Source organism: Lepisma saccharinum, chromosome 11 (assembly GCF_977018435.1).
Source record: "Lepisma saccharinum chromosome 11, izLepSacc3.1, whole genome shotgun sequence".
Classification (NCBI taxonomy): domain Eukaryota; kingdom Metazoa; phylum Arthropoda; class Insecta; order Zygentoma; family Lepismatidae; genus Lepisma; species Lepisma saccharinum.
Window position 1 is genome coordinate 39,410,524 of NC_139239.1, and position 27,190 is coordinate 39,437,713.

Sequence of the window (27,190 nt, forward strand, 5' to 3'; positions counted from 1 at the left end):
ACGGTGAAAACTAAGAATAAATTGTCATCAATTCAGAGTTAACGGTAATAGCAGCACCCCACCCTAGGAAGCACTTTATCCAGGCTTCGTAAATCTAGCTCTTTGAAAGTCAGTTTTAACTCCATTTAAGGTGAAATCTAGCACCTCTATGCGCATCAGGTTTTGCAACACTGCCAGGATGGCCGTAGGAGGCAAGGAGAAATGCATTGGGCTTATTGGAGTATTATTTGATTTGTTCTCTTGGGAATATCAAACTTCTGATGGAATAGAAAAATATGTCAACGGAAAGAGGTCAGTTTAAAGATGTATTTCACCAGGGTAAAAGTCGAAACTTCCATTTGATTGTCACGTGCCCGCACTGGTAAAACATATGATGGATGTTTGAAACGGGGACTCATAGATGGCAGCACTCTGTACGGAGATGATCTCGCTCTGCTTAAATATTGTATATAGGATAAACGGAAGATGAATATGTATATATGTATTGTTAGTATATAATCGAAGACTGATTTATGGTGTTATAACAATAATGAACTATTAAAAAGGATATAAGAAGAGAGGATAACAATATTAACCATATTCGTTACGACACGAAGAAGTCGGGAAACGTTTCCGAGTTTGTATCTTTACTCTCGGGCTGGGAATGAGATTTCTCAACCGAGTTTTTTGTGGTTGTTTTTCGCCTGAAAAAAGAAGAAGCCTTCCAGTATAGATTATTGAAATATAAGAAGAAAAAGTCCTTCTCATATTGAAGATTCCGTTGGAAAAAGAAGTATTCTTCCCATACTGAAGAAGAAGTAGTCCTTCCTACGTATACCTTGTAAGGAGAAGAAGTCCTTCCTATAGCTTGTAAGAAGAAGAAGTCCTTCTTATATTGAAGATTGAATTTGAGGAAGAAGAATCCTTCCAGTAAAGATTATTGAATCACAACGAGAAGTAGTCCTTACCATATCGAAGATTCAAGAGAAGAAGAAGAAGAAGCCTTCAAGTAAAGATTATTGAATCATAAGAAGAAGAGGTTTTTCCCCCATATCGAAGATTCCGTTGGAAGAAGAAGAAGCCTTCCCATACAGATTATTAGATGATAAGAAGAAGTCCTTCCCATACCTTGGAAGAAGAAGAAGAAGCCTTCCTGTAGATATACTTCAATATACCAACAAGGATATATATGTAGATAAATAAACAGACAGCTCGAAATATGATTATGTATATCCAATGAATGAAATCTGAAGAGATAAGAATATACGGTGCCTTGTACCTTCTGTAGTGGTTTAAATAAGTTGTTTCCTTTAGTTTCCTTAACTTCATTCAGTTTTAGTTGCCCTGAGTGTCTCATGCTTTACCCTGGCCTAAGCCGGACTGGTGCTACCCTCTCCGGGACGTAGCATGATTAGCCGTAACTTGATGTTGAAATTGATTCCCCATAAGGAATACATGGGATTCCGAAAATTCTTATTCATCATATTTTTCAAACATCATGTCCAGCTTAATAATCAACATTAAAAAACGCTTCCACTTGCATCATGGAGAGAAATTCATACTCTTGGATACATCCATTTTTTTTAGTAGCAGTGTCCATTCGGGCGATATTGAAATAAATGCACAATTAGTGCGTAACTGTACCTCCTCTCCTTAAGAAAATTCTCATAAAGCATTCCACACTAGGATAATTTGCACCCCCACCCACTGCATTTTTATCCATGTTGATTCATGTAAACATCCCTCAAATTTCCCGAAACTGGTGTTTCCAGATATCTGAGCGAGGGGGGTGGGGGTGGACAAGTGCCCTCTTATTCTTTATTTCGATTTTAGCTGCGCATGTTTTTCACGCGAAAGCAAATACCGAACCCCTAACGGAGGCCCTGATCGCAACTGATATAAACAAATAGTATGCGGATATTAACGTGTTTTTTTTGTTTGTTTTTTAGTTCCGATATCTATCCTGTTGTTGACGATTGGCGATAATAGTTTAAATTATAGTTTATAACACATTGTCTTTCGACGTGATTTATTCTGTTAAAATCAAGTTAAACGTGTAATTTAATATAATAACAGCACTCCGAGGATCCAATTCCCTATGTTTTTAAATTGGAGAACAGTTGTCTGTCTGAAGCGCAAGGTCAGTACTATCGTGCTGCCATCTATAATTAGTTTTGCCTGAACAGCCCCATATGTGCGATCGATTTGTTATTGAGGACTGTAGGGTGTTGACGGAAGTACGATGATTGGGTAACTTGGGCATCAGAACATTTTTAAAGCAGTTTTGATAATACAAGAAATTGCGGTTAGATAAGTCCATTGAAACCGTACCTCCATACCTACTAATTCCTATATCTTTGGGCCACTTGAATAACCCAGTTCTTTTCCCCTAAAATCTTCCGCAATAAATCTTTAAGTCAACAAACAACCAGAACTTCTGCTGAATAGTATCTCTCCAGCAGAGAAGAAGTAGAAAAGTGTGTTTTCTCTACAAATCAAGATTTTCCCTGACAATGCAGTTCTAGTGTCCAGCAGAAAATAAAGAACGAATTTAATTTGAAGGAAATTAAGTAGTTATAACGATCTTCTGCAACTAAAGTTCGTGTAAGTTATTTGTCTGTGGGATCTCACCCCTTCCCCCAATATCTTTGCTCGTGAAGGTTTTGCAGCAAGCATAAAGGATATTATGTTCAGGCTCAGGAGGATAAAAACAGGTTAGTCAATTTTCTGTCGTGAGCGACATGTGGATTTTGATTTGATTTGATTTAGTTTATTTTACTTCGCGTTTTGTGCCTCTTGGCTAATTTGTGAAGATGGGGATGAGTGATGAAATGATGAAATTGATGAATGGACATTCACAAACAACCAACCCCGACTGGGATTCGAACCCGGGACCCTTGGCGTCGCAGCGAGATGTGCTAACCACTCGGCCACAGGGTCGGGCAAGCGACATGTGGAATTTGTGCTGGACTTCACATGGCGTCTTTCCTTGCATAAATTTGAAACTTCCATTCGTTTAATAATATGTTTTCTTTTGTTTTTTATGTACCGTTTCATTTACATGTCCAGTAACGTTTTGCAATTAAAATTTCATTTTATGGAGTTCGACGAAAGTTGACTTGCCTGCTCCCCCCCCCCCCCCCCGGGCCCTTACTTATTGTGCTGCATAAATCGTCACATTATTAACTATGATAATGAAATGAAAATTACAACGGACAAAACTCCCTTGTTCCAAAGTCTTTTAATTACACATGCAACTGCCATTCAAAGCAATATTATATATTTGTTCAACGAACTAGCTAAGAACTTATTGCCCATATTTTAAAATTTCTTTAAGGTTTTATATGAAATCTGGATTAGGCACTTAACGTTAATGCTTTTTTTACTTTTGAACTATGTCTTCTAAACTCTGTGAGTGCTTAGTTTGTGTGCGTTAAAGTTTACTACTAGTTCTGGAAGGACGTTGTATAACACCACTATCTTGTTTGCTTAGAACGACATATCTGGGCCATTTGGAACCAGTATAGTGTGTACTTTAAAGTTAGTGCATCTAGCTTGAAATAACTATCACCTTCGGTTTAAAGTAGGACGGAGTATACGATGATAGTATTAAAGTTATATTCACTATCATGTGAAACTAGAATTACAATAGTTTCATCCCACGTTAGCTTTTTGCCTAATGGAGAATCGAATGTTCGCTGTAACTTTTTTCATTTTATCTGTTTTAACGACCAGGGTTCAAACACTTTATGTTCATATTTCGGCGTGGCATTCGTAAGCAACATTTGTCTTGGCTCCTTGAAAGATGAAGTCGAGTTGCCATCTAGCATTGGCACTAGTGTCACTTCACTCCTCGTCAAGAGTCATTTGAAAGACAGACTTGTTCGCCAACTCCTACTACTTGGCTCTCAGCATTTGCGTAAAGTTAAATCACCATTCCTTCCAAGCCATTAAGAAACATTAAACCAACGCTGTAGATGCGGACAGATGACTTGAAGACTTGTTGGGAAATGTGTAGCAATTTGAATCCGAGATAGAATTACGTGTCTTCGGTCGTCTTTCTTGAGGTCATATCAATAAAACGTAATGACTCAAGTTAGAGATCGTAATGGTTAGATCTTACGGTGTCATCATGCGCTTCCCCGTAAAATCTAACAGTGGGATGGCAAACATGTAAACATTTCCACCCATACGATATAAGAAACTTTTCCGAGTTAGCGAACGAGGGCAATAAAATTATTTGTTTGGGGGAAACGAGAGTTCCCCCAAGAGGGAAGCAGTTGTTGTAGACAAGTTTATTGACAGTCTATTTTTCCTTTCTTTCGATTTAACTTCCATGCGGTGTCTAGAAACCGAAATCTTCGGAGACGATCAATCATTGCTGGATACACACGGTCGTGTACTGAGCATCTTTTGTTTGTTTTTAGTTGTTTGTTTAAGTCCACTTTATGCGCAGATAGGCTAATCGGGACTGGACCTATAGTTTAAAATGGGATCCAAACCACTATGTACCTCCACCGGGTATCGAATCCATGACCTTTTGATTGCAAGGCGACGACGTTACTACTACGCCATCGGGCAGGCCGTACTGATCTCGAAGAAAGAAACACTTATTTGCACGTGTTTCATGAAGGTCTTAAAAGGGGAAGTACCAAAAGATACAACGAGCTATTGTTGTGCAATAAACGTGAAAACTAGTTAGTTGTTGCGCTAGAACAAGCTTGAAGTCTTGAAATCTATAGCTTCCTCATTGTTCCACGTCCAACTTTCACTAACAAGGGAAGTGTACGGAGTTTCCGCTGAAGGAACATAGTCACAACAAGTAACCTGTGTGAGAAGTCCCAAGTTTCTCAAGCTCTCCACTTGTAAATGGGATTGTAGAGAAGCTTCCATCCGGATTCCTGAATGGTAGGCAATATGTAACTGGACATGTATGCCGCATAAGATACTTTGTAACTGAAATACACATGTTTGCCTATGTCTTTCACATTACTTTGTATTAAAAAATAAGCTTTAATATTTAGCATTTCTTTCATTTTGTTTCGAGCCTGATCAAGCAAGTTTATCGTGCCTGAAACTGCTTATTAGGTAATCACGAAATACGCTAATTGCTTTATTCCCTGATAAATTCCAGTTACATTGTTCATTAAAAGGTTATTAAAAGTTAAACATTTCTTTATACCAACAGTAAATATATATAGCTATATTTTTTCGACTTAGCGTGTCACTGTGTCTAAACGGTTCGAGATAGGTTAATACTTTAAACTCACATAATTTTTCTTACTTTATTGTAAACAATTTGAGAACCTTTCCATCTATTCTAGGAGACCTTATGACAATTTCAATAAATCAGATTGGTCGTATTGAATGTGCCATTTTTCATAGAAATCTTGTCTGTTGGCATTTCTGTGACCTAAATTCTTAATAAATTCAGTTGTACCAAATAATATATATATATATATATATATATATATATATATATATATATATATACTTAGAGCCTCGGTAGCTCAGCCGTTAGGGCGTCTGACTACCATGCGAGAGGCCCGCTTTCGAACCCCGGTGGTGGAGAACCGGGATTATTTCCACCTGTTCAAGCGGCTCCAGTGCCCACCAACGTCGTAGCAAGTGGATAACTGGCGGAAACTCTGGTGGTTAAAGGTGGCCAGGGGCGTGTTGCTGATCACATCACTCCCACCTTCGGCCGTGATCAAGAAAATGTGGCGCCCTAACTCCACACCCCCTATACGCCTTCATGGCGTGGTGTAAAGCACAGGGGAGCGCTTTACTTTACTTTTCTTTATATATTTTTACTTTGGTTCATAGACTGGTTGATGAAGTATACTCTATAATTGCACTGTGTGCCTCCTACATTATGTGATTCTCCTATACAGTTAGTAGCCAATAAGATAAGAATAAACTAAAGAAGGCATAATCCAAAAGCAAAATCTGTTCCTCGCCAGCTTCGATCTACTACGATTTTTTATCTCATTTCATTCCGCCAATTTTTAAAAGCAATTCTTGATAATTTTGGAAAGGTCTTGAAGATTGTACACATCATGTGTGTGCCAAATCTTAAGTAATTAATTTCCTGTGTACGGCCATTCGTTTACATTTCTTCAATGGCTTCTGTGTCCTTTGATGAACCTTCGATTTCGTGAATGTGATAGCGGGACTTCGGTGGCATGTTATTTAATTCAGTTAAATCTCACATTATAATAATAACTACTTATTATTCATTTTCATGTAATTTATTCATTTTGCTTAGTGGTCAACTCGCTTGCACTTGTGGAGGCCAACGAGCGCTCCCGTTTCGGTGCGAGATTCTCACCTGCACACTGCACGAAAGCAATCGACGAAGCCTCCTGCCTAGCCTCATTTACCACCTCTTTTGCTCTCCTTACAACACTACCGCTACTCGCTCACGACAACTCTCTTTCACAATTACAGTGACTTGAGCAGGCCTGTTGTTGATCACCCGCGGCATTGCATGTGTACCCTTAAATGCTCATGTCCTTTGTTAGCAAACTCATTAAAGTAAATAGTGTATTATCGAATTCAATCGCTCAACATAGACAATTAAAGTATTCCAGGGAACCAGTCTTGCACTGATATTATTACTCTGAATAGTGTCGACTGTACTTTAAAAGGCTGGTTTTACTGTGGTGGAAATTTCATCCCTTGTACTACCTTTTACCATTAAGAATCGCGTGAACGAGCTATAGGGTGACATCGTTTGAGAATGCCAATCCTTACAACTCCCCACCTCCACCCCCACCCTCCACACTACGAAGAAAATGGATATGTAAAACCTTTTCGCTATATTATTGTGTGTTTTTAATTCCAGTTATAAAACCGTTGTTTTTTAAACATTCAATTCGCAGCATACTTCGAGTAAGTCTTCTTTCAGACCGAAGTGGCAAGTGACACGAAACGTTTTGAAACGAACCAATTATTTGGAACCTTCGCACCATAGTGACGTTGTGCTTGCATTTTATTGGTACATCTTCAAGCAACACCTGTCGTCCCTTTTATCTGAAAGTGCTGTAATAGACGTACTAATTAAAGATAATTGAGCACAAGAAAAACTGATATTTATTGTTTTTGCGGTAGTACTAGTACAAAATGTCTTTCCTTCTGCAAGTTCAGTCATATGGTGTCTGCTACACGGGAGATCAGGTTTCGTATCCGGAGTGGATGGTCCAACCTACTGCACCATAATGATGAACAATGAGGTGTACAAATGTGCAAAGGGTTTTATTAACTGCAAGTATATTATTTGTCTCTTTGCCATTCCCCCGCAGCTTAATTTTAAGAAATGTACAAATACCGGAAATGCACAGTATTTCAGACAATGTCCCTGCATGAAAGCATCTCTGGAACAACCCTGAGGGTCAGCGTGGCCAGGGGTAATGCTGATCATATCACCTCTAGCATGGCCGAGATCGATAATATTTTGGGTACGGGACATTGAGAAATGCACAGGATATGTTTATCCACTTTTTCTCGCAAATGCAGATCAGCCACCTCGTTGTCCGAGAGTTATTAGGATCGAATCGCGATCCCGCAATTGAAAGTTCTGATTTCGAATTCCGCTCCGAACATGACGTATCCCTGTATAAATTCTTTAATCATCATCTGAGAGTCTCTGTGTGGGGTAGTCGGTATGGCTTCTGACTGCCACTCGGGAGATCCGAGTTCGATTCCCGGTGTGGGTGATCTAAGAAATTCCGACCTTGTCCCCGCAATGTATGGGTCCTTACCGCCACATCCCGTTAATGTGCCTTCATGGCACGGTACCATATGTGAACTTTGCCTTACCGTTCATTCACATCGCGATTAGTTTAAGCAGGCATCAAAAATACGAACGGAAATTTGGATAATTCATTATTCAGTTATATTTCAACGAGAGATTTAACTCAAATTATTTTGTACCCGACCATTTGACATTTGTGCGTGTTGTCAGAATCTGCTTTTTTTAAAAAACTTAAGGTGTTCTTGGGATACAGGATCCACAGTGTTTAAATCGGGACTGTCCCGTGCAAACTGGGACGGTTAGTGGCCGAACTTCAAAATAACAAGGTACCCTTGACCTTGGATTGGATTCCCTTAAGGGAAGATCAGAGAGTTAATAAAGACTTCAAATCCCAACTCCCTTTGCATGGCTTTGACATTCGTTGAAGACCGGTGCAGTCCCTCCCGCAGGAGAACGCGCCTCCTCATCTCCATTCATTCAACGAACTCCGATCTCTTCCGCGATGACATCTTGGTCGAGTCACCTGTTGCGGAAGGGGGATTCCCCGGTCGATGCACGGTCTAGACTAAGCTTATTGATCCGCGCTTTCATCAGACAAGTAATCTGGACCTGGTTCTCATTAAATTACCTCCCGACAATTACACAATCTTCCAGTCCCATTAATTAGCTTAGCTTGAGTAAAGTTGAGTCGTAATTTTCTAGTGATCGATCTCTCGATCCGCACTTCATTAACTCCGCATGACAGTGGCTATTAAAGCCAAGAGTTACAGCCAACATTCGCTGCTCGCGAGGAAACGGTAGCGGCCGTTTTATTGTTGTGCACTTTGACAGTTTCCGCACTTGGATGGCGATTCATGCTCTTCGCTCCCTGGAACGCCCTTTTACGAGGTACTAAGTGACTCGATGGCATCGGGTCAAAAGTTCAAAGAACCAAATTGCTCCGTAATTAATTCGGATAATATTGCGTATGTTGTTCTGTCATTTTATGGCTTGTACTACTTTGATAGTTATATTTGCGTTGCTCGCCCCCCCCCCCTCTTACTACGTATAATTATGTTCGTCTGCGGTGCTTGGTCATGTTGCTTTGTTTGCAGACTAATTTACTGGTACGTGTCTGGAATGCTTTGGTACATAAATACCGTCTCTGGATCGTCACCATATTTATTGACTAATGTTAGTGTTGTTTTCAGCTAATATTTTATTGTAATCTCGTGGTTTTATACTTCTGCTTTGATTTGATCATTTGTATTTTTCCATATTATTAACGATATCAGAATAAAATAAGTTTTATATTTTTAATATTCAATTACAAGTTTTTTTGTCATGTTTATGTACTAAACGAGTAGCGGAAGACAGTCATAAAGTTTATGTAAGAAGTTTATTAATGAGACACCTCTAGCTTCGCGCACATATACACGATTTTAATATATCTGCCTTGTCCCAAACACGTTCAAATAACACAACTAACTTAAAAACTAAAATCTGAATCATGATATAACAATATTAAAGTCTAACAGGAAACATCAAAGCAAATAAACAAATAGCCATCTTAAATATATCGTATGTATTGTTGTAATTTAATAATCTCCATATCTCTACAATATTGAGGAAAATGATTTTTGAGTATTCATTGTTTTACTGCCATCCGTCAACATCTGGATTTCGGCAGCTAAATGTAACCCAATAAAAAAAGAAGTTGATTTATCATTACCAGGGTATTTTTTTATATAATAATAACATTGTAGAACGTAATTAGCACGCTGCGTTTGTTTGTAGAACTTGGTGGCATAAACTCAGCTTGTTACAGACTCTTTGCAATAACTAGATGAAACTTGTATTCTAAGATGTATACTTAAGACAACATTTAATGTAAAATATTACATGATTTGACATGTGTTTTGCATTTTATATCGGTCCGCTCATTCCTTACAGTGTCCGTAGTTAATTACAACTCGTTATAAGTATTTCAAGAAGATAATATCAAGATACATCAGGTTTTCTTCTTGTTCTGCTTCTCGACCTAGAAACATTGCATTCACATGTTTAAGACTGTGCATGATCTGAAAATATTGTATTGATGTAATTTTTTGTACTACATCGGATAAAATTGCAATTTGTGAAATGGCTACTTTATTTACTCAGAAGCCTGGAGGTGGAAAATGCATCTCTGAGAAAGTTAGGTGAGTTACTCTATCATCATACTTTTTCACTTAGGTTCTAGTTTTATATTTTAACTGCCAACTGTGATATTGTTTTAATTATTATTTCAGGTATTCGTGTGGAACGCAGTAGGAGTATAGAAGACAAGAACCTGTAAATGGCTACATACATACATTCACACGTAGCAATTGATGATAAAATAGGACATTGGCATCTCAATGAAGTATAAATCTTTCTCCAGTTTCTCTAAGCAGATGCAGAAGTGATGGAATTGATTTGAAATGAAACGACTTCATTGCTGGGAGAGGTTCGGCTGCTGCTGATCATAGAGCATAGCCAACTTTTCTCCCCACCAGCAAAAATTTCCAAACGATGTCGTCATTTGGGTTGCAAAAAATTGGACCAAAAAGTTTTATGAACGCTAATGCAAGATCTCAAGTATTGTACATGAATGCAGTTTTATGAAGACTGACAGAACCGAAGTGCACATTCTGTTTCTGATTCAATTATGTTATTACAAAATTTGTTAAACATGTTTCAAAAGAGATAAGATGACACAATTTGAAAATGTGTCTGCTAACGACCTACATTAAGACAGGTGGAAGTGATTGATATCTTGATATCTGCAGGGATAACACAATTGAAGATATCGCCTGAACTGTTCATAAGCCACATTGATATCTGCAAGGATGATACAACTGAAGATATCGGTTTAACTGTTTATAAGCGACCAAACTGGATGAGGACTACTAACAACGAATGAACAACTCAACTTCATAGCAACGAAACAATATAAATGGAGGGAAGGATTTAGTGCCGAAACTTCCAAATATATCAACACGACATGGTAAGTCTTGATCTTCAAAGGACATTCTATCGGCAACTGACCACTTGAAAGGGAAGAAAAGAAAATGCATTGTAATCTACGTATATCGTTTCTAGGAAGACGATTTGAAAGCATTGTAATTTAAGAAATGAACCTCTTCTGAAAGTTTTAATTAAACTTTTACTTCTATTTCCAACCTGGCAGGGTTCAGTGTACCCATCTAAGGGTCTTATTATTCTCTGCTAAGCTGATAATATCTCTTGCATGAAAAGTTTCACAAAACTGGACTCAAGTGATCCGACAGAACCTTGTTAACGTGATGTCTAAACCAGTGGACTGCAGAATGCCTTTGTAACGTGTAAAAGGAACCTTACAGATATTCCATGTCGCTGGAGTATGAATGCAGTACCCCGCATTCATTACATAGTTAATTGGAAGGTTTTTAATGCTGGCATTAGTCGTCATTACTTTATGATACATGCAGTAACAAGGATTAACACACTTGAAAATACTTAGGAGGAATGTGGATTTTAGTGTACAAACTCCAGGGTTTGGCATGCTTAAAAATTGAGACACACACTATATTGTCCCTCGCTACTCACCTTCAACAATTGTGTATTGACTGAGCAGTATTTATATCCGGCAATGTAAATCAAGTGTCTCAAAACGTGAAATTATCTACATGTACAAGCTAAAATACTCAGCACTTTAATAATACTTTCTCTGTTGAAGATGATAGTAGGCATCACTTTTAGACAGTCTCATAATAGTTGTTATGTCTCCAGTAACACATTTCAAAGAATTTTCCATTTGAAGCATGGTAACACCAGACACTTCTCCGGTGGCTTAACAAATTATGGGTGTATCTATAATATGCCAGATTTTCGATTAAAGTATTTCATTCATGGAGATAATTGTCTCTTTTACGAATGGATTGATGCCAGAAGAATGAAAATGTGACGTTTTTCTTGAGGTATCACATGAATTTTGCAAATTGAAGTAAAACACAACCATCGGCTATGATGTAGAGAGTTTCTGAATGTGGTCTCACTCAAATCAATAAATTATCTGAAAATATATATGTATGTATCTCTGTGTGATTCTCTTGTAAAACAAGATAATGTACTAAAAAATGTAAAATGACGTAATAAATATTTGTTAAAATATCTTACATGCTTATATTGGATGAAGGTTAAGTTTTCACATGTCATTAGATAAGTGTCAAACTTTATCTTCGTTCCTCACAATAAATTACAATGTGCATCTTTCAGTGCTTAACTTGCACTCGAACTAGCTAATTAATTATACAATGTTGTTTTCTTTCAGATACCTTTGGTGTCGTATCCAGACAAAGCTGGACTTGGATCTTCCAGCGTTCCAAATTTGCCACCAATAGCTTCCGCGAGAAGAAAACTCCAGGCGTGGGCCAAAGCTCAAGAACGTTTTAATTCATAGTCAGTCTTACACAATAAACATATTTGATTTTTCTGTTGCGAGTCAATTATAAACCTTTATTTTCATTGTGAACCATGCATCTGGTAAATATGTAATCATTCTTCAGTTGTACTTCCATTCAGTGTGTGAAACTTTGGCTGCATATTTACATTTTCGTTCATATTATTATTTAAGTTTCGGATGTACTTAATGACAAACTATTGTTATTTCGTTTTCTGTACTCTAATTTGAGTTAGCGATACAACTGCATCCTTTATTTCGTTATTTATAATTACGCAGCTTTGATATTCTGTGTTTATTCCAGATAAATAAAAATTGCATTTCGGTCAAGTAATTTAGCAAGTAAATTCCTCATTTCATGGTGTTGATGAAAGTTTGAATTCACAATTAAGAAAAAGATAGAGATTTACATTTAGAAGGTGTCCAGTCTTTCAGAAGATGTTTCGTGCAAGTTGTCATTGCATTTCCCAAGCTAAAGCTATCACAGTTAACACACCTAAAAATTTAAAGATTTCATTGTGAGATAGTGCCTACGCTTTTCTACAGTGCCCAGACTTGTGAACCTTTCTTAAAAATTTCTTACAGCCTTAACATATTTTTCAAAGTAGACGTGTCTGTATTATGTATCGCATTATATACGTAAATAGGAACATTTACATTTCCCCATCAACCTCACTAGAATATTCAAACGTCAATTACCTTGTCTCTTTGTCGTAAATATTTTTTTTTCATAAATTGAAACCTCAAAGATATGAAAACAAATTTCTTATTAAGTAAATTTTTATTGTTTTATCTGTCCCACACGTGTCACAAATTTGTTCACTTATAGCTATAAATCTGGGAAAGTATTCTAAGGGTATTTTTGTTGAATCAATAGTGTTTAGTTTCATAATTCATTGCAATGTTGCTTAATTCTCTGTAGAATAGTTTAATGTCAAAAATATAGTCTGTGCTTCACATATGTACGTGTGTGTGGAAATTGAGGGAGTGAGTGGATGAGTGTCCTCAAACCACTCCACTGCCCTTATTTTTGATGCAGTTTTCGCCACTGAACATGATGAGAAAAGCAGGGAAATTATTTATTTAATAATGTAAGCAATACTCAACACGGAAATGAGCACCAAAAGAAAATGTGCTCATTCGAATACATGTGAAAGTAACATTATACCGGAATAACCGCGAAACAAAAATAGCGATAAATTGCTACTTAGTACTGAAATAAGCCAATAAACGAAAAAAAGCGAAATAGAGGGAAACTCTAATCTCAAGCCTGAATAGTCTCGAAGGCAGGCTCGGAAGAAATCGCGATAGAAAAGCTACAGAGAGAGCAAAAAAAGAGAGGAGAAGAATCGCGGTAATTCGGCATTAGCCCTTGCTCCCTTCGCGGTTGTTCTGTGGAACCAACCAACCAGCTCATCGACTGTTGCTTCCAGACGCGTGATTTGAGACGACCCAATATCGACTTGCTCTCCCCACCGGAAGCTTCGGCTAATGAGCTCCGTCCCCGGTTCCGCAGATATTGCATTAAAAGGCCTCTGCTGAGGATCGAATCCAGACGCCAAGATCCGTTTCGGCTAGACAGGAAAGGGAGCGAACCTATTCTTCTTTCCCTGGAACAATGCACTTTCAACTTTCCCAGACGTCTGGTTCGCCTTTACAGAGAAAAGGGGTTGGAAAAACTTTGAAGGTAAAAAAAAATGTCCCCACAAATGATTAACGAAGTGTATTCTTGGATGTGGATTATGGAGGCCGATTGGATTTTGCTTGTCTCGAGCAAACTTGTACGTTTCTAAGTAATTCCACAAATGTGTGAAAAATACAATGAGATCTATGCAGTTCAATAAGTTGGGAAGTAATGACATCCTGATAATTAAATTAATTGCCCACAAATTGAAGGTGAACTGAATCATCGTTATTGTAGGTTTTAGAAATGCACACAGATTAAAAATTATCGGCCAAAAACGAAAACACATCCTGGACACGCCAAAGCTGTTCTCTGCGTCTCCCCCTTAAAATCATAATTATAACATATTTGCATAATACATTTTTAAAACCTTTCGTGCTTTAATATGCCATCAGTGGACACACTGCGTTCACAGTACATCTGAATATATTGAAACTTAAAGCTTTTGTTCAGAGAATTGTTGAGAACTAATTAGACATTGTAATATAATATTCATATATTGTACCGATTTTATAACAGGCGACTTCAAGGTCTCGTTTCAATAATAAGGAGATTTATACTCCCCAAAATTCAGAAGCTTTTACACTAGAATCAGTCATCAACATTGAGTCCTAAATAATCATAGTAGAAGGGAACCAGATAATGTTATATTGGCTGTCCTGGGCTTTGTTCGATATGTATTTCTAGCGGTTGTAGTACGTGCACATTATGTATAAGTGCATCAACGTGGTATTGAAACGCAAAATTGTGCAAACGTTCAGTTAACTTTTTTCCTTCGCAACCATTGGGTAACTGTGAGAATTCCTTCATATGCCTCACCCCCCTTGACGCTTTCAACCTAAAATTTTGTAACTCAACTAATAGATTTTGAGTGACGTATCCAGGAAATTCATAAGGAAAGGCATTGACCGAAACCACTCATTCCTGTAAAAAGGAAAAGCTTGGCCTAAGCGAAGGGGACTTGATCGTCACCAATCCATCTTTGAATAATTTTGACTATTATTCCCTTTCTTAGGCTGAGGGAAGAAACGCAATGTCAAGTGCCAGATTCAAAGTGTCATTGGCCCTAAGCCACTAAAAATGCCGCCCCAGCAGTGTGACTGTGAAAGTGTTCTGGTTCGTATAGATATATGTTGTATTATTAGTTCGAGAAATGCACTTTCTCTTGTTCTATAACAAATATATAATTTTGTCGAAAGGATAATTCTGTATTTGTCATAAAAATATGGCACATTGGCCCTATTTTCCAAAAGACTGAGATGACAGTATATTATTTAGTACTAAAAAAAATGTGTATAGTTTGTTATAAAGTACAATTACGTGTGTGTATAGATATTTTCTAAGTGAGTCCGAGTTTGAAGCCCCTAGGGGATTTAGGAACACATGTGTGACGAGCTGTTTTCATTGTGTTAAATTAAATTCTTATATATATTTTTAAACTACATTATTTAAATTAATATTCTCTTCTTACTGAATTGGGTTATAACTTATTTTGTCATTGAAATATGTGGACCATGTTTGAACATACGTAATTTTTATAAAATAAACCTTTTTTTCCGCCTTGTAATCAATGGTCCAAGGTTCGAGCCCCGGTGTAGGCCCATTGTACAGTGGTTCGGATCCCACTTTAAACTGTAGGTCCACTCCCGATTAGCCTTTCTGTGCATAAAGTGTGCTTAAAACGTTGCCAATAACTATTTTTTCCTATTCTTTTAAGTTCGCTGTTTAGATATACCCTTAGATTGAATATACATATTACATTTATTTACTTTATTCCAGAATGGAGTGCAAAAGGAAAACGAAACGTGATTTAATGGATGAATCCATATTTCCTTATAATTTGTAGGAAAGTCCTAAGTGATAGATACATAAGAGTACATAAAGAAAAGTAAATGCGTCAGCGGAAACAACAAAAAAAAATTGCATAAATCTGTAGCTCAGACCAAATGTTTAAGTGTATCATGGAGAAAAATGGAAGGTGCATCAGAAAACGCATGAGTTGATTCGTTAAAGTATCATGTACTTTGGCGTTACCTTTACAAATGATTTGCAATAATGCATCAAACTCTAAACTCGATTCTTGGCAATGACCAGAGAATTCACTTTAGTGCATCAGTCGATACGTTTATGGCGCGTCAAACATAATTGATGCATTTAGTTTAATGCTTGATTTAGTAAAAATATATTGAGATAAAGATCATGAAATTATTTCAATTTGGTCTAATTTAAGTAATGAGAAAAATGCCTACATGCAAGAAAGAGGAAGATTAAGGATGTCTGCATCTCCATTTTTTCCATTTGAGGAAAAGGGAAGATACGTATCTTGAATCTCGTTGAGCAGGATGAAAAGAAGGGCGAGCAAGGGTCCTTTAGAAAAATGGAGGAGACAGATCGAAGCCAGACGAACATGTTCAACTTAGAGCATGTTTATTTAGAAAATGAGTCTCGTGTCTGATTTTACGGGTTATTAAGAAGCAGCAGCGGAATCTGAGAATTTATATGCAGGGACCCATCGATCCTCATTCAGCTCTTTCATTTTGTCCCGGAGCAGCCACATCGTAAGGAATACGCTCTTTTTGCCATTACCAGAGCCTTTCAAGCCGAGGTTTCTCTCGGCGAGGGATAATTTGCTTCAAGAGGATGCAGGTATTAACGTGCAACTAGAAATTGGAAGCCGAAGAAACCTGTTATCTGAATATTCCGTCGCCACTTGCTACCTGCGACATGAAATGGTTTCCTTGTAAGAAATTTGTGGAAGTAATTGATTTTCTAATGGAACGAGACGACGTCGATCTATTAGCCAAGTTTCTTTCTTTTTTTTTTTTTTTTACTCTCCTGTCTTTCGGTACCGGTTATTCAAAATGTCTCTGCACGGAGACAAAATCAATGAGCATGTCTGGAAATTTCGTTCAGGAAATTGAGTTAACGATAATAAAGCGTCTGAGGGTACTTTTTTGGTCTTAACTTTTATATTAAGCAAGAAATGTTCCTTCCTAGACACAGATAACGATTTTCTCGATACAATTTTATTTGCAGATGTAATAGGGATCCTTCATCAATGCCCAATAGTTCATGAAAGCCATTATAACTCAAGAAGAAATTAAACTTAATCTAACCAAGCAAATACTGAAAAAAGAATTGGAATAAGAACTTGTAGCTATTGTAATTTATCGTTCTGAGTCAAACCATTAGGCTACTACCAATTCATAATTTCTGTAAAAGCCCAGCTATGGGTTTACCATTCGACCGCCGAATGTTACACATGTGGATTTAATGCGGAAGTTGCTTCTTGCTCATTAGAAGATTCAAAATACTTTACTGTGTTAACCCGAAACAGGTTAGCACATCCAATAATAAAAACATATGTGATGGCATTACACGTACAAGACTGACTGGACATCGGGCAATTCTGTGTACACCTTTGTTCACAATAAAATGGCACACTCTTCAAACAATTAACCATAAGTGTGCCTTATTATCTGAACAAGAGTGTGTACAACATGAACTTGCACGACGCACGTTAGTAAAAAACAATATTGTTTACACAAATTCGACAAATCGGATACATTTCATGAAACATTCAGAAATGCAATATCTCTACAATAAACTAGAAAAAGATTGAAGTAAATCTTGAATCTTTCTGGCGACGAATGATGAAAAGTTTCTCACGGGCACAGGACACTTCTACACTGAAGATGAGAGTGACGTCAACTCTCGAAAGCTTGAAATTGTTTCCACAACTCACTTTGTCAATAATCCGCGAGAATCTTTTTAACATAGAGAAAGATTATCGACAAATTAGACCTATAGAGTATAAAATAATCTTATACTGTAGTGCCATTTGGAAACTTACGTATCTGTAACATTAATTAGAGAAAACACTGGAAGCACGATGTTGATCTATCCTCTGTTGGTGGGACCAGGCGTAGTCAGGAAGAACTAACGATTGATAGTAGAGGACTAAATACAGTGATTAACATTAATTGAATACATTAAAATGTACGTATTTCAGTGGAATAGTCTGGGAGTGCTCAGCTGATTAGAGCAGAGGCGCAATCAAGAATTTTTGTCTGGGGGGGGGGCAAGTACCAGGATAAACGTACCAATAATAATAATAGTAGTAATAATAATGTTATTATATTATTATTATTTTTGATTTGCTTTACTTCGCTTCTTGTGCCACTTTTAATTTGCGAAGATGTGAATGAGTGATGGGATGATGAAAATGATGAATGGATACTCGCAAACATCCATGCCCAAGCCAGGATTCGAACCCAGGACCAACATTATTATTACTATTAGTAGTGGTAGTATCCAAGACGTTATTATCCTCGTAAATTATGCAAAAAGGGGGTAGAAGTTTGTGCTAAAGCATTTGCTTTATTTGAATTATTTTTTAAACACGTTCAATTTCACATTAATAACGGAAAACAAGCACATAAACTATTTTTGAAAGTTTCAAGATGCTTGATAAATGCATTTCAAATATAATTATTTTTTACATTAACATGACTTACATACACGATATACCGTGCGTTCATTTCGATCTGCAGCCGAGAGATCGGGAGAAGCGTGGCGGGCTGCGCTGACGGAGATGCTGACATTTGCGGCCTGCAATGCCCGCTTATTTTTATAGACATATGCAGACATTTATATAAATATTGCAAAACGATCACTAACCTGTGTTATAACACGCAAAAGTTCTCCTGTAATTCATCCAAGTTCTGCTCTTATATGCACAAATAAATACGCTTTAGAAACGATGTTAAGAGCCACAGATAATAAAACATTTTAATCATAGTTTTGACCAGTAACGTCCTGCTTAAGTTTATATCCTTGAAAGAGTTTTGTGCCGATGGGGATCGTTTGGAGGTTTAGAATGTGCAACACTGTATCAAGATTACGCTGTAGAAGAAACCGTTAAAAGTCAATAGTGTTCGTGAGCTTCCTTGCAATCCGAAATCTCCGAGCTCGAGTTTTTTGTTCCTTCGCGACTAGATGAAGACAGAGTTGTAAATATAGTGGCGAGCAATGTAAACCAAGAGCGTGTTAATTTCGTACTGTGCGCAAGAGTGTTATTCTTGGTTACTTGTGTTATTGTAGTGTGTATGTGTGACGTGTCAGTGAGACGATTGGAATGCCAGCCGCAAGATTCACGTTAGAACAAAGATTTTTTTATGTATGACACGTACCTACGTGAAAACAAACTCGTGTCGAGACGTGTGTAGGTAATTTGTACAGAAATTCCCATGCGTTTCAACTCCACATAGAGATACGGTTAGACATCTTGTCCTTAAATTACGAGAAACTTTATCGTTAAATTTTAAAACACCTAAGCAAAAACGACGGATTCTAACCGAAGCAAAACTCGATGATATTGGTGCAGCGTTAGAACGTTCTCCAAACAAACCTCTACGCCGTGTTTCACAAGAGGTGGGCGTGTCAAAATCTTCGGCACATACAGTCACTAAGCTACTAAAATTAAAACCATACTCTTATAACACAGGTTAGTGCTCGTTTTGCAATATTTATATAAATGTCTGCATATGTCCATAAAAATAAGCGGGCATTTCAGGCCGCAAATGTCGGCATCTCCGTCAGTGCCGCCCGCCACGCTTCTCCCTATCTCTCGGCTGCAGATCGAAATGGACGCACGGTATGTTTCACATATATGCAACGTGGAGTGGCCTGGACACTAAATTGTGTACTTATCGATATTCAAGTTAAATTATTTAAATACATTACACAACCAATTCATCCATCTCACAATAAACCAACAGCAAAAAATACATAAATTGTCTCTCAAATGTGCAGGCTCCCTTTCCTCCAAACAATTGTTCATGCATTTAAAACAAAATCAATCAAGACAAGTCTTATTTCTCTGTCTGGTGATTTACAATGCATTACAGCGAACAAACCGAAATTGCGAACGAAGCGAGCAAGAAAATTTTTGGATCCAATTTTTTTGAAGACTGAAATCAATATTAATTTAATAAGGCGCAAATAATTTCACGTAACGGCATGGCATTATATCATTTACAACATTTGTGCCTCCCCTATGGTGTAGTGGTAACATGGTCGCCTTATGATCAAGGGATCCCGGATTCGATACCCGGTGGAGGCACATAGTGGTTTTAACCCACTTTAAGCTATAGGCCCAGTCTCAATCAGCTTTTCTGTGCATACAGTAGACTTTAAAAAAAACACAAATGAATCAATGAATTTTACAACTTATTTAATTTAGATCGTTCGGCGCCCAGGGCCGTCTCCCGTTGTCCCCTAGCTACGGTTCTGAACTTGATAAGACTAAGAAAATGAACCGTTGCGAGCGAAGCGAGCAAGAAAATTTTACGAAAAGTATTTTTATTTGCATAAAATTTGAAGTTCTGGGCGGTAATTGTCCCCTGCAGGTACACTTGGTTTGTCACCCCTTGCCCCCCCTAGAACTCATTTCCGACAATGCCCCCTCTGTGGTTGCGCCACTGGATTAGAGCTTATTACAGCGTTATGGTGGGTATTATATTAGGGGAAAGTTGCCTAAGTTGGAGCGCCTTTGTTTTTGCCTATAGACGAGTATTTGAAACAGGCGAGTTGGCACAACTGGTTGGCGTCAGTGCATGTACAAATGACTGAATGGTCAGTCAACTAGAGACGTTCGACGAAGTAGGAGTGCTGTTATTGTGTTTCCAATGTTCGTGTTGCAATTATTGTGTTTCGGATCTTAAGCTCTTGTGTAGGTAATGAAATGTCCTGTAGTATATTATAAAAGTGCCATTCATTAACCACTAACTACATGTAATAAACTATGGTTTAGTTTCGTATGTTCGTGTAGCGTCATATTTTTATTAACGGGGTATAATTTCCTAAGTTGGACCACCCGACGTGTTTCTCAAATTGGACCGGGGAAAGTATGAGCTGTGTACCGAGATGGAATTGCAAATGTCTATAGCAGCATACGGTAATGGGGATTATGGCTTGAACGAGTGTAGTAGAATGTATGGTTTGTTTGATTTTACAGCTGGCCGAATATTCAACGTGAATGAGTCAGGTTTCACCACAGTCCAGAAACGTCCACAAAGAATTGTAGCAAAGAAAGGAAAATCACAGATAGGTGCTGTTACAAGCGGCGAACGTGGAGTAAATACCACAATGGTGTGTGCAGCGAGTGCTGCAGGTATCTAGATACCGTAGCGGTCCAACCTAAGCAACCTGTGGTCTAAGTCCTGCATTTTTCTTGAAATGCATATATGTAGTGAAAGCTAATAGTTTGTGCTTCTCATACCTACAATTTCGTTCTTTTTCTGTGTCTTGCTTTTGATGCAGAAGCAAAATAGTACCAAATGGTCCAATTTCGGCAACTCTCCCCTAAGTCGTAGGGAAGCACTTAAGAAGATTTTAACCTCAAAACATAAATATGTACCAAAATAAAACAAGTTGGAATTGCGTTTAATGTGCAACTTTGACATAGGTACTAGATGGCACTAACATTTTTTAGCTAGAATAAATTACTTTTAAGCTGAACGAACTGGCTAATGAACATAATTTTTAATCAGTAAATTAATATTTGATAGAGATTTCGTTACATAATGTGCTGCTTTACATTTACTGCCTTCTTTTAGATTGTGCACTCGAATTGACTAACGTTCCGGGTAGAATATATTATAAACAGATTCAAATACGGAGAAGAGTTTGCCTGGACAATCTTTATAAGGTCAATATTTGCCCGTTTTTCTAAACAAAAACAACTTTTAAGTAGAAATTTCTTAAAGTTGAAAATTAATTGTTTATGATACAATTAAGGAAAGATTATTGCAGAAACTTGTACTGAATTATAACAATATATGCTTTCGTTTTGTTTTAACTATATGTCAGTGGTGTGCCAATTATGGTTTGACTCTCATTAGCAGACAAGCAAACATATTTATAAATATAAAAATATACCATTATAATAAAACTTGTTTACTTATTTCAGTCAACAAAATTTTGTCTTCCCGCTTGTAGTTTTTGAGCAGTCAACGAGTCTTGAATGCTTCAACTCTTGACTGTAGACGGCCAATGGGGAACATTTTGTACAACGTGGTTGGGATTTTATGTTTCTCGGTACAGCAAATCATATGTTTGTGACTTTATTTACTTCTGAGATATCGAAGAACAATATAATGCAAGGGCATACTCATAACAGATATACACATTGCTTCCAGATAAAATTTCGCAGTGCTTTCAGCTACCAGATTTGTTATGCATAACCCGAATGGTCTCGTGTGATATAGGAAGGAAATAGACCTATCGATATTTAACTTTCGATCAATTGGCTACTATAAGCAGACGTGCGAATCAGTCGGTATGTTTCATGATGCTTTAAATTTGTAGATCCTGGAATTTAGTAAGTTTTCTCTTTTTAGCTTTAACAATTTCTAAGATATAAGCCACATGAGAAATCGTTTGTTGTCTCTCATGATTAGACACATGGGATGTTACGGGTGACATTTTTGAAGACACTCAAATGACAACTTCTCTTCCACGTAGTACACCATGGACTTCATTCTTGCAGGCTGACGAGGCTCTGGCGCCTGAAGCATCAGTCAGCTTATTCCTCTGCGGGCTTGTGTTCTTAGCCCGGCCGACATGTGTTTTTGATCTTCTCTTGATCCATGTAGTCTATTCACCCATCATCATCGCGAGGTAGAGAAGCGACACGAAATAACGCAAATTCAATACGATTAGATAGACCTGCCGATCAGGATATTTATCATGATTTCAATTACTATGTCCAGCTTAGTAGTTTCTGGGACACAGTTAGTTGACTCGGACAAACGTACGAACATGACTGGTGCATAAGTGTAATTGTTTCATCTTTGCTCCTTAGTACCTTAAAACCTATTGTGAATGGTGGCACTGAATTACTAAGCAAGTAACATGAAAGTTGTTTTCTTTTCGTACAAAGAAGCAGTATTGAATCTTCCCTTTACTTTACTTCCCAAAGCATCAGGGTACTCCACCTGTAATTTGGTTGTTTCCCCTGTAATTAAGAAGTACGCCTCCTGCAATTAAGGTACTGTGTCATGTATAGAGTTATGGCTTTGACCATAGATTTATGTCTGACGAGCAGGAGGTACAGTAAGTCAGTAAACGAATAGCTGCTAGAAAAGTTGAATTCCCTGTATGTTTAATGAATGTAGAGAAACCACGAACCGATACTAAGCCACAGACAAAAATATTGCCGAACGAAACTCGTTAGTCAATACTTAAAGCCGAAGATATTGATAGAGTGAACAGCCCAAGAACTTGGAATTCTATGTTTATGTGTCATAATGCTTGTTGATCCCAGAGTAGTCTGTCGAAATCAAGGTAAGTTACGATTTTAAACGAGCCTCGTGTGACATTGCCCTTATTTATCGCAACAGATTCGTGCATGGTGTGCAGTTGCGCTTCATCGTGGTGTGACTGGCGTTGCTTAAAGACATGAGGGAGGGGATTCCCCGAGGCTCTGCTCTCCAGGGCTGCTGCGAGCACTATAGCCAACTTAGCTCTCCTGAAGCCAGATCTGGCTCTTTCGTGCCCTCGTTTGGCTGTGAACTGAGGCACACACCCCCTGCCCCGCTATGGTGCCATCACTGGCTCCAGCTTCGAAAATCTAGCTCCTTGAAAGTCAGTTTTAACTCAATTTAGCTCTTTTATGCGCATCAGGTTTGGCAACACTGCTGCGGAGGGGAGTTGTACGCCTGAGAAATACATTAATTACGCTTATGGGGGTATTATTTTGTTTGTTCCCTTGGGAATATCAAAGTTCCGATTCCGTAAAAAGACGAAAGCAGGCTCAAGAGTTTGACATCGGTTGGAAACTGTCCCTCATAGCCTCAATGCAACCCACTTCTGCTCGTAACGATGTGACGCGAACGAATAGCAAATACCGTCCACATCTTGGCAAGTTACAAGTGGCATCCATGTGTACATCTTTTCTGGACTTCCTTAACAAAGGATTTTGCCGTTATCAATTCCGAAAAGGAAAGTTCCGTTGGTCGATACAGTCGCTCAGAGGCATCTGACGATCCACTGATGAGAGCGGCAAGCTACAGCCAAGGGAGGGAGATGAAAGAGCACGTGTTGAAGGAGGTCCCTAATAGGGATGGCCAAACGGATCCGGATCCGAAAAATCCGGGTCCATTCGGATCCGAAAGTTCCGGATCTGGATCCGAGAGTTCCGGATCTGGATCCGAGAGTTCCGGATCTGGATCCGAGAGTTCCGGATCTGGATCCGGATTCGAAAATTTCGGATCTGGATCCGGGTCCGAAAATTTCGGATCTGGATCCGGGTCCGAAAATTCCGGATCCGGATCCGAGAGTTTCGTATCTCAATCCCATTATAATATTACCACACCTTAAAAGGTATTATGATCTTCGATTACAAAGAAATTTTTCATTAGTTAGTCCTACAAGAATTTTTTTTCAAGTGTTGTTCCTAAAATACTTTGCTACGCATCGGCTAACACACTCGTGCACAAAAATAATCGTACTTGTTTAACATAAAATGTCAGAGGTGATTTTGTAAATGCCATTGAAACGAATATGTATTTATTCGAATGTATTTGAAATGAAAACACACATAAATGTGAGACATTCCATTCCAGGATGAAACCTTTAACGCATATAACAAGATAGAAACGTTATACAAAAATTATACAGTTGTTCTAGTTACAGTTTTACAAATTAAAATAAAACATTATAATATATGCAGAGTTATATAATTACAAAGTGTAAGACTAACAAGGGAGGTTATCTTAGTGTCCCCCTCCGATTTCCATGAAACTTGGCAGGTGTATAGTGGGGCCCAATGGAAGAAATACGTGTTTTTTTGTTTCATCTAAAAAACGGTTTTAGGGGGCAAAACCCCCTCAAATGTCAAGATGAGGACAAATTGAAGTGAGGATCTGACCCCTGTGTCCCCCTCCGATCTCCATTAAACTTGGCAGGTGTATAGTGGGGCCCAAAGGAAGAAATACGTGTTCTTTTTGTTTCAACTAAAAAACTGTTTTACAGGGCAAAACCCACTCAATTGTCAAGATGAGGACAAATTGAAGTGGGGATCTGACCCCTGTGTTCCCCTCCGATTTCCATGAAACGTGGCAGGTGTATAGAGGGGCCCAAAGGAAGAAATACGTGTTTTTTTGTTTCAGCTAAAAACTGTTTTAGGGGGCAAAATCCCCTCAAATGTCAAGATGAGGACAAATTGAAGTAAGGATCTGACCCCTGTGTCCCTCTCCGATTTTCATGAAACTTCGCAGGTGTATAGAGGGGCCAAAAGGAAGAAATACGTGTTTTTTTTGTTTCGGCTAAAAAACTGTTTTAGGGGGCAAAACCCACTCAATTGTTAAGATGAGGACAAATTGACGTGGGGATCATCTGACCCCTGTGTCCCCCTCCGATTCCCATGAAATTTAACAGGTGTATAGAGAGGCCCTATGCCCCCTGTTTCTTCCTATGCCATATTTACGTGGTTTCGGGGTCAGATCCCCACTTCAATTTCTCCTCATCTTGACACTTGAGGGAGGGGGCTCTATACACCTGCCAAGTTTCATGTAAATCGGAGGGGGAGACTTAGACCTCCCTTGTAAGTATATTAATTAATTACAAATCGTGCACGCGCGCACACACACTATATATATATGTGTGTATGTATGTATATTATATATATATGTATATTAGCAGGTAACAATATGTTATAAGCACATTCTTACTTTCCAAAGAAGCGCATGTGGGATGGCAAGACGGATCCGGATCCGAAAATTCCGTATCCGGATCCGGATCCGAAAATTCCGTATCCGGATCCGGATCTGAAAAATCCGGATCCTTAGGATCCGGAACCAACCGGATCCGGATTTCGGATCAGCTAGGATCCGGATCTGGCCATCCCTAATCCCTAACAGCCATGCGAATGCTTCTATTGAGGACTCTTGGTGACAACATGTTCACTTCAGCTGCAAGTCTGTTCTAAAATAAAGATACAAATAACTAGGCGATATTGTAGGGCTGAGCCGATACCGATGCTTGGAAATAGTAATTAATTAAAATTATTCGAAAGATTGATTACTATTGGTATGTAAATATTCCACCCTAATTACGTGCATCAATTTACCAAGATTTTTTTTTTTACTTTAGACTCTCCAACAATTACACCAGAATATGAAATTACATATTAGGTTATCGCAAAATGCAAGCCTCTCTGATGGCATAGTGATAACGTCGTTTCCTTGTAATCAAGGGGTCCCGGTTTCGATACCCGGTGGAAGCACATAGTGGTTCCAATCCCACTTTAAACTGTAGGTCCAGTTTTGATTATCCTTCTGTGCCTAAAATGGAATTAAAACTCAAACTCAAATCACATAGTCGAGTTTTTTCACACAATTTGTACAACATAAAAAGAAAATTCGAATTTTGCGTAGTTTTCAGGACAATTAGACTCCCCGAAATGTCGCGCGTCAAATTTGTGGAGTCCGCGTAAGACCAAAATGCTGGTAAAATATCGATACAGATACCACTGGTATCGGCCGATACCGATACATCGGCTCAGCCCTAGTTACTTTTTTCTCACTTTCAAAGAAAATTGAAGTAAACAATAAAGGTTCAAACAAAAAACACAATTTTTGCCCATATCGACTGTTTGTATGTCAAAAACTACCAGGTTTGACGAGAAATTTTGTGGACTGATAGAGCTACCAAATATCCTTTGCCTCAAAAGTTCTCGAACTGATTGTTTCTCCGTAATGAGGAACATGAATGTAACTTACTAGGTTGTACTCTCAAAGAAGTCTCCTTGCGCAGTGATGCACCAATTCCAACCATGCTGTAGGTCCTCTAAGCAGTTCTTTTTTAATTTCCGACCTCTGTGGCGGATTGGTTAGCACAGTGGGCTACGACGTCAGGAGTCCAGGGTTTGAACCCTAGCCTGGGCGTTTTTTTTAATGTCCCTTCATCAATTTCATGTTATCACCATTCATCCTCATCTTCACGATTGTCCAAAAGTGCGAGAAAAGCTGAAAAGTGAAGTAAAATAAACCAAATCAATCAATCAATGAAGAGAAGAGTTCTGAAATATTGACGGGACATGATGTTCAGAATGTTAGGTTTGGCAAAGTTCATGTTTCGTTGTAGAGAGAGAAATTTTCTATGGGTATTGAATCTATAATATAATTTTTGTAATTGGTAATTGTTGTTTATGATATCAAGAGCTGTCGAAAAGTTCTCTCTCTCTCTGTCCGTATATACACATCCTATTGGAAATTGTTGGATATAGATTCGATAGTTTCTAATAATGATACACTTTAGTATGCCA

General features: G+C 38.2%; 1 protein-coding gene across 5 annotated transcripts in view; it reads left to right on the forward strand.

Annotated features, from left to right (window-relative positions):
- LOC145994730 (uncharacterized) overlaps positions 1-27,190 on the forward strand; it is a 402,364-nt gene that overhangs the window by 110,028 nt on the left and 265,146 nt on the right. For 4 of the 5 annotated variants that reach the window (XM_083130939.1, XM_083130941.1, XM_083130937.1 and 1 more), the window contains exon 10: positions 12,048-14,223. The exons of the other annotated variant lie outside the window; for it this stretch is intronic. In XM_083130939.1, coding sequence (XP_082987065.1) covers positions 12,048-12,176 — 129 coding nt within the window. In that variant the 3' untranslated portion in view covers positions 12,177-14,223. Of the gene's footprint in view, positions 1-12,047; positions 14,224-27,190 lie in introns of those variants that run through there. 5 annotated transcript variants of the gene reach the window in all.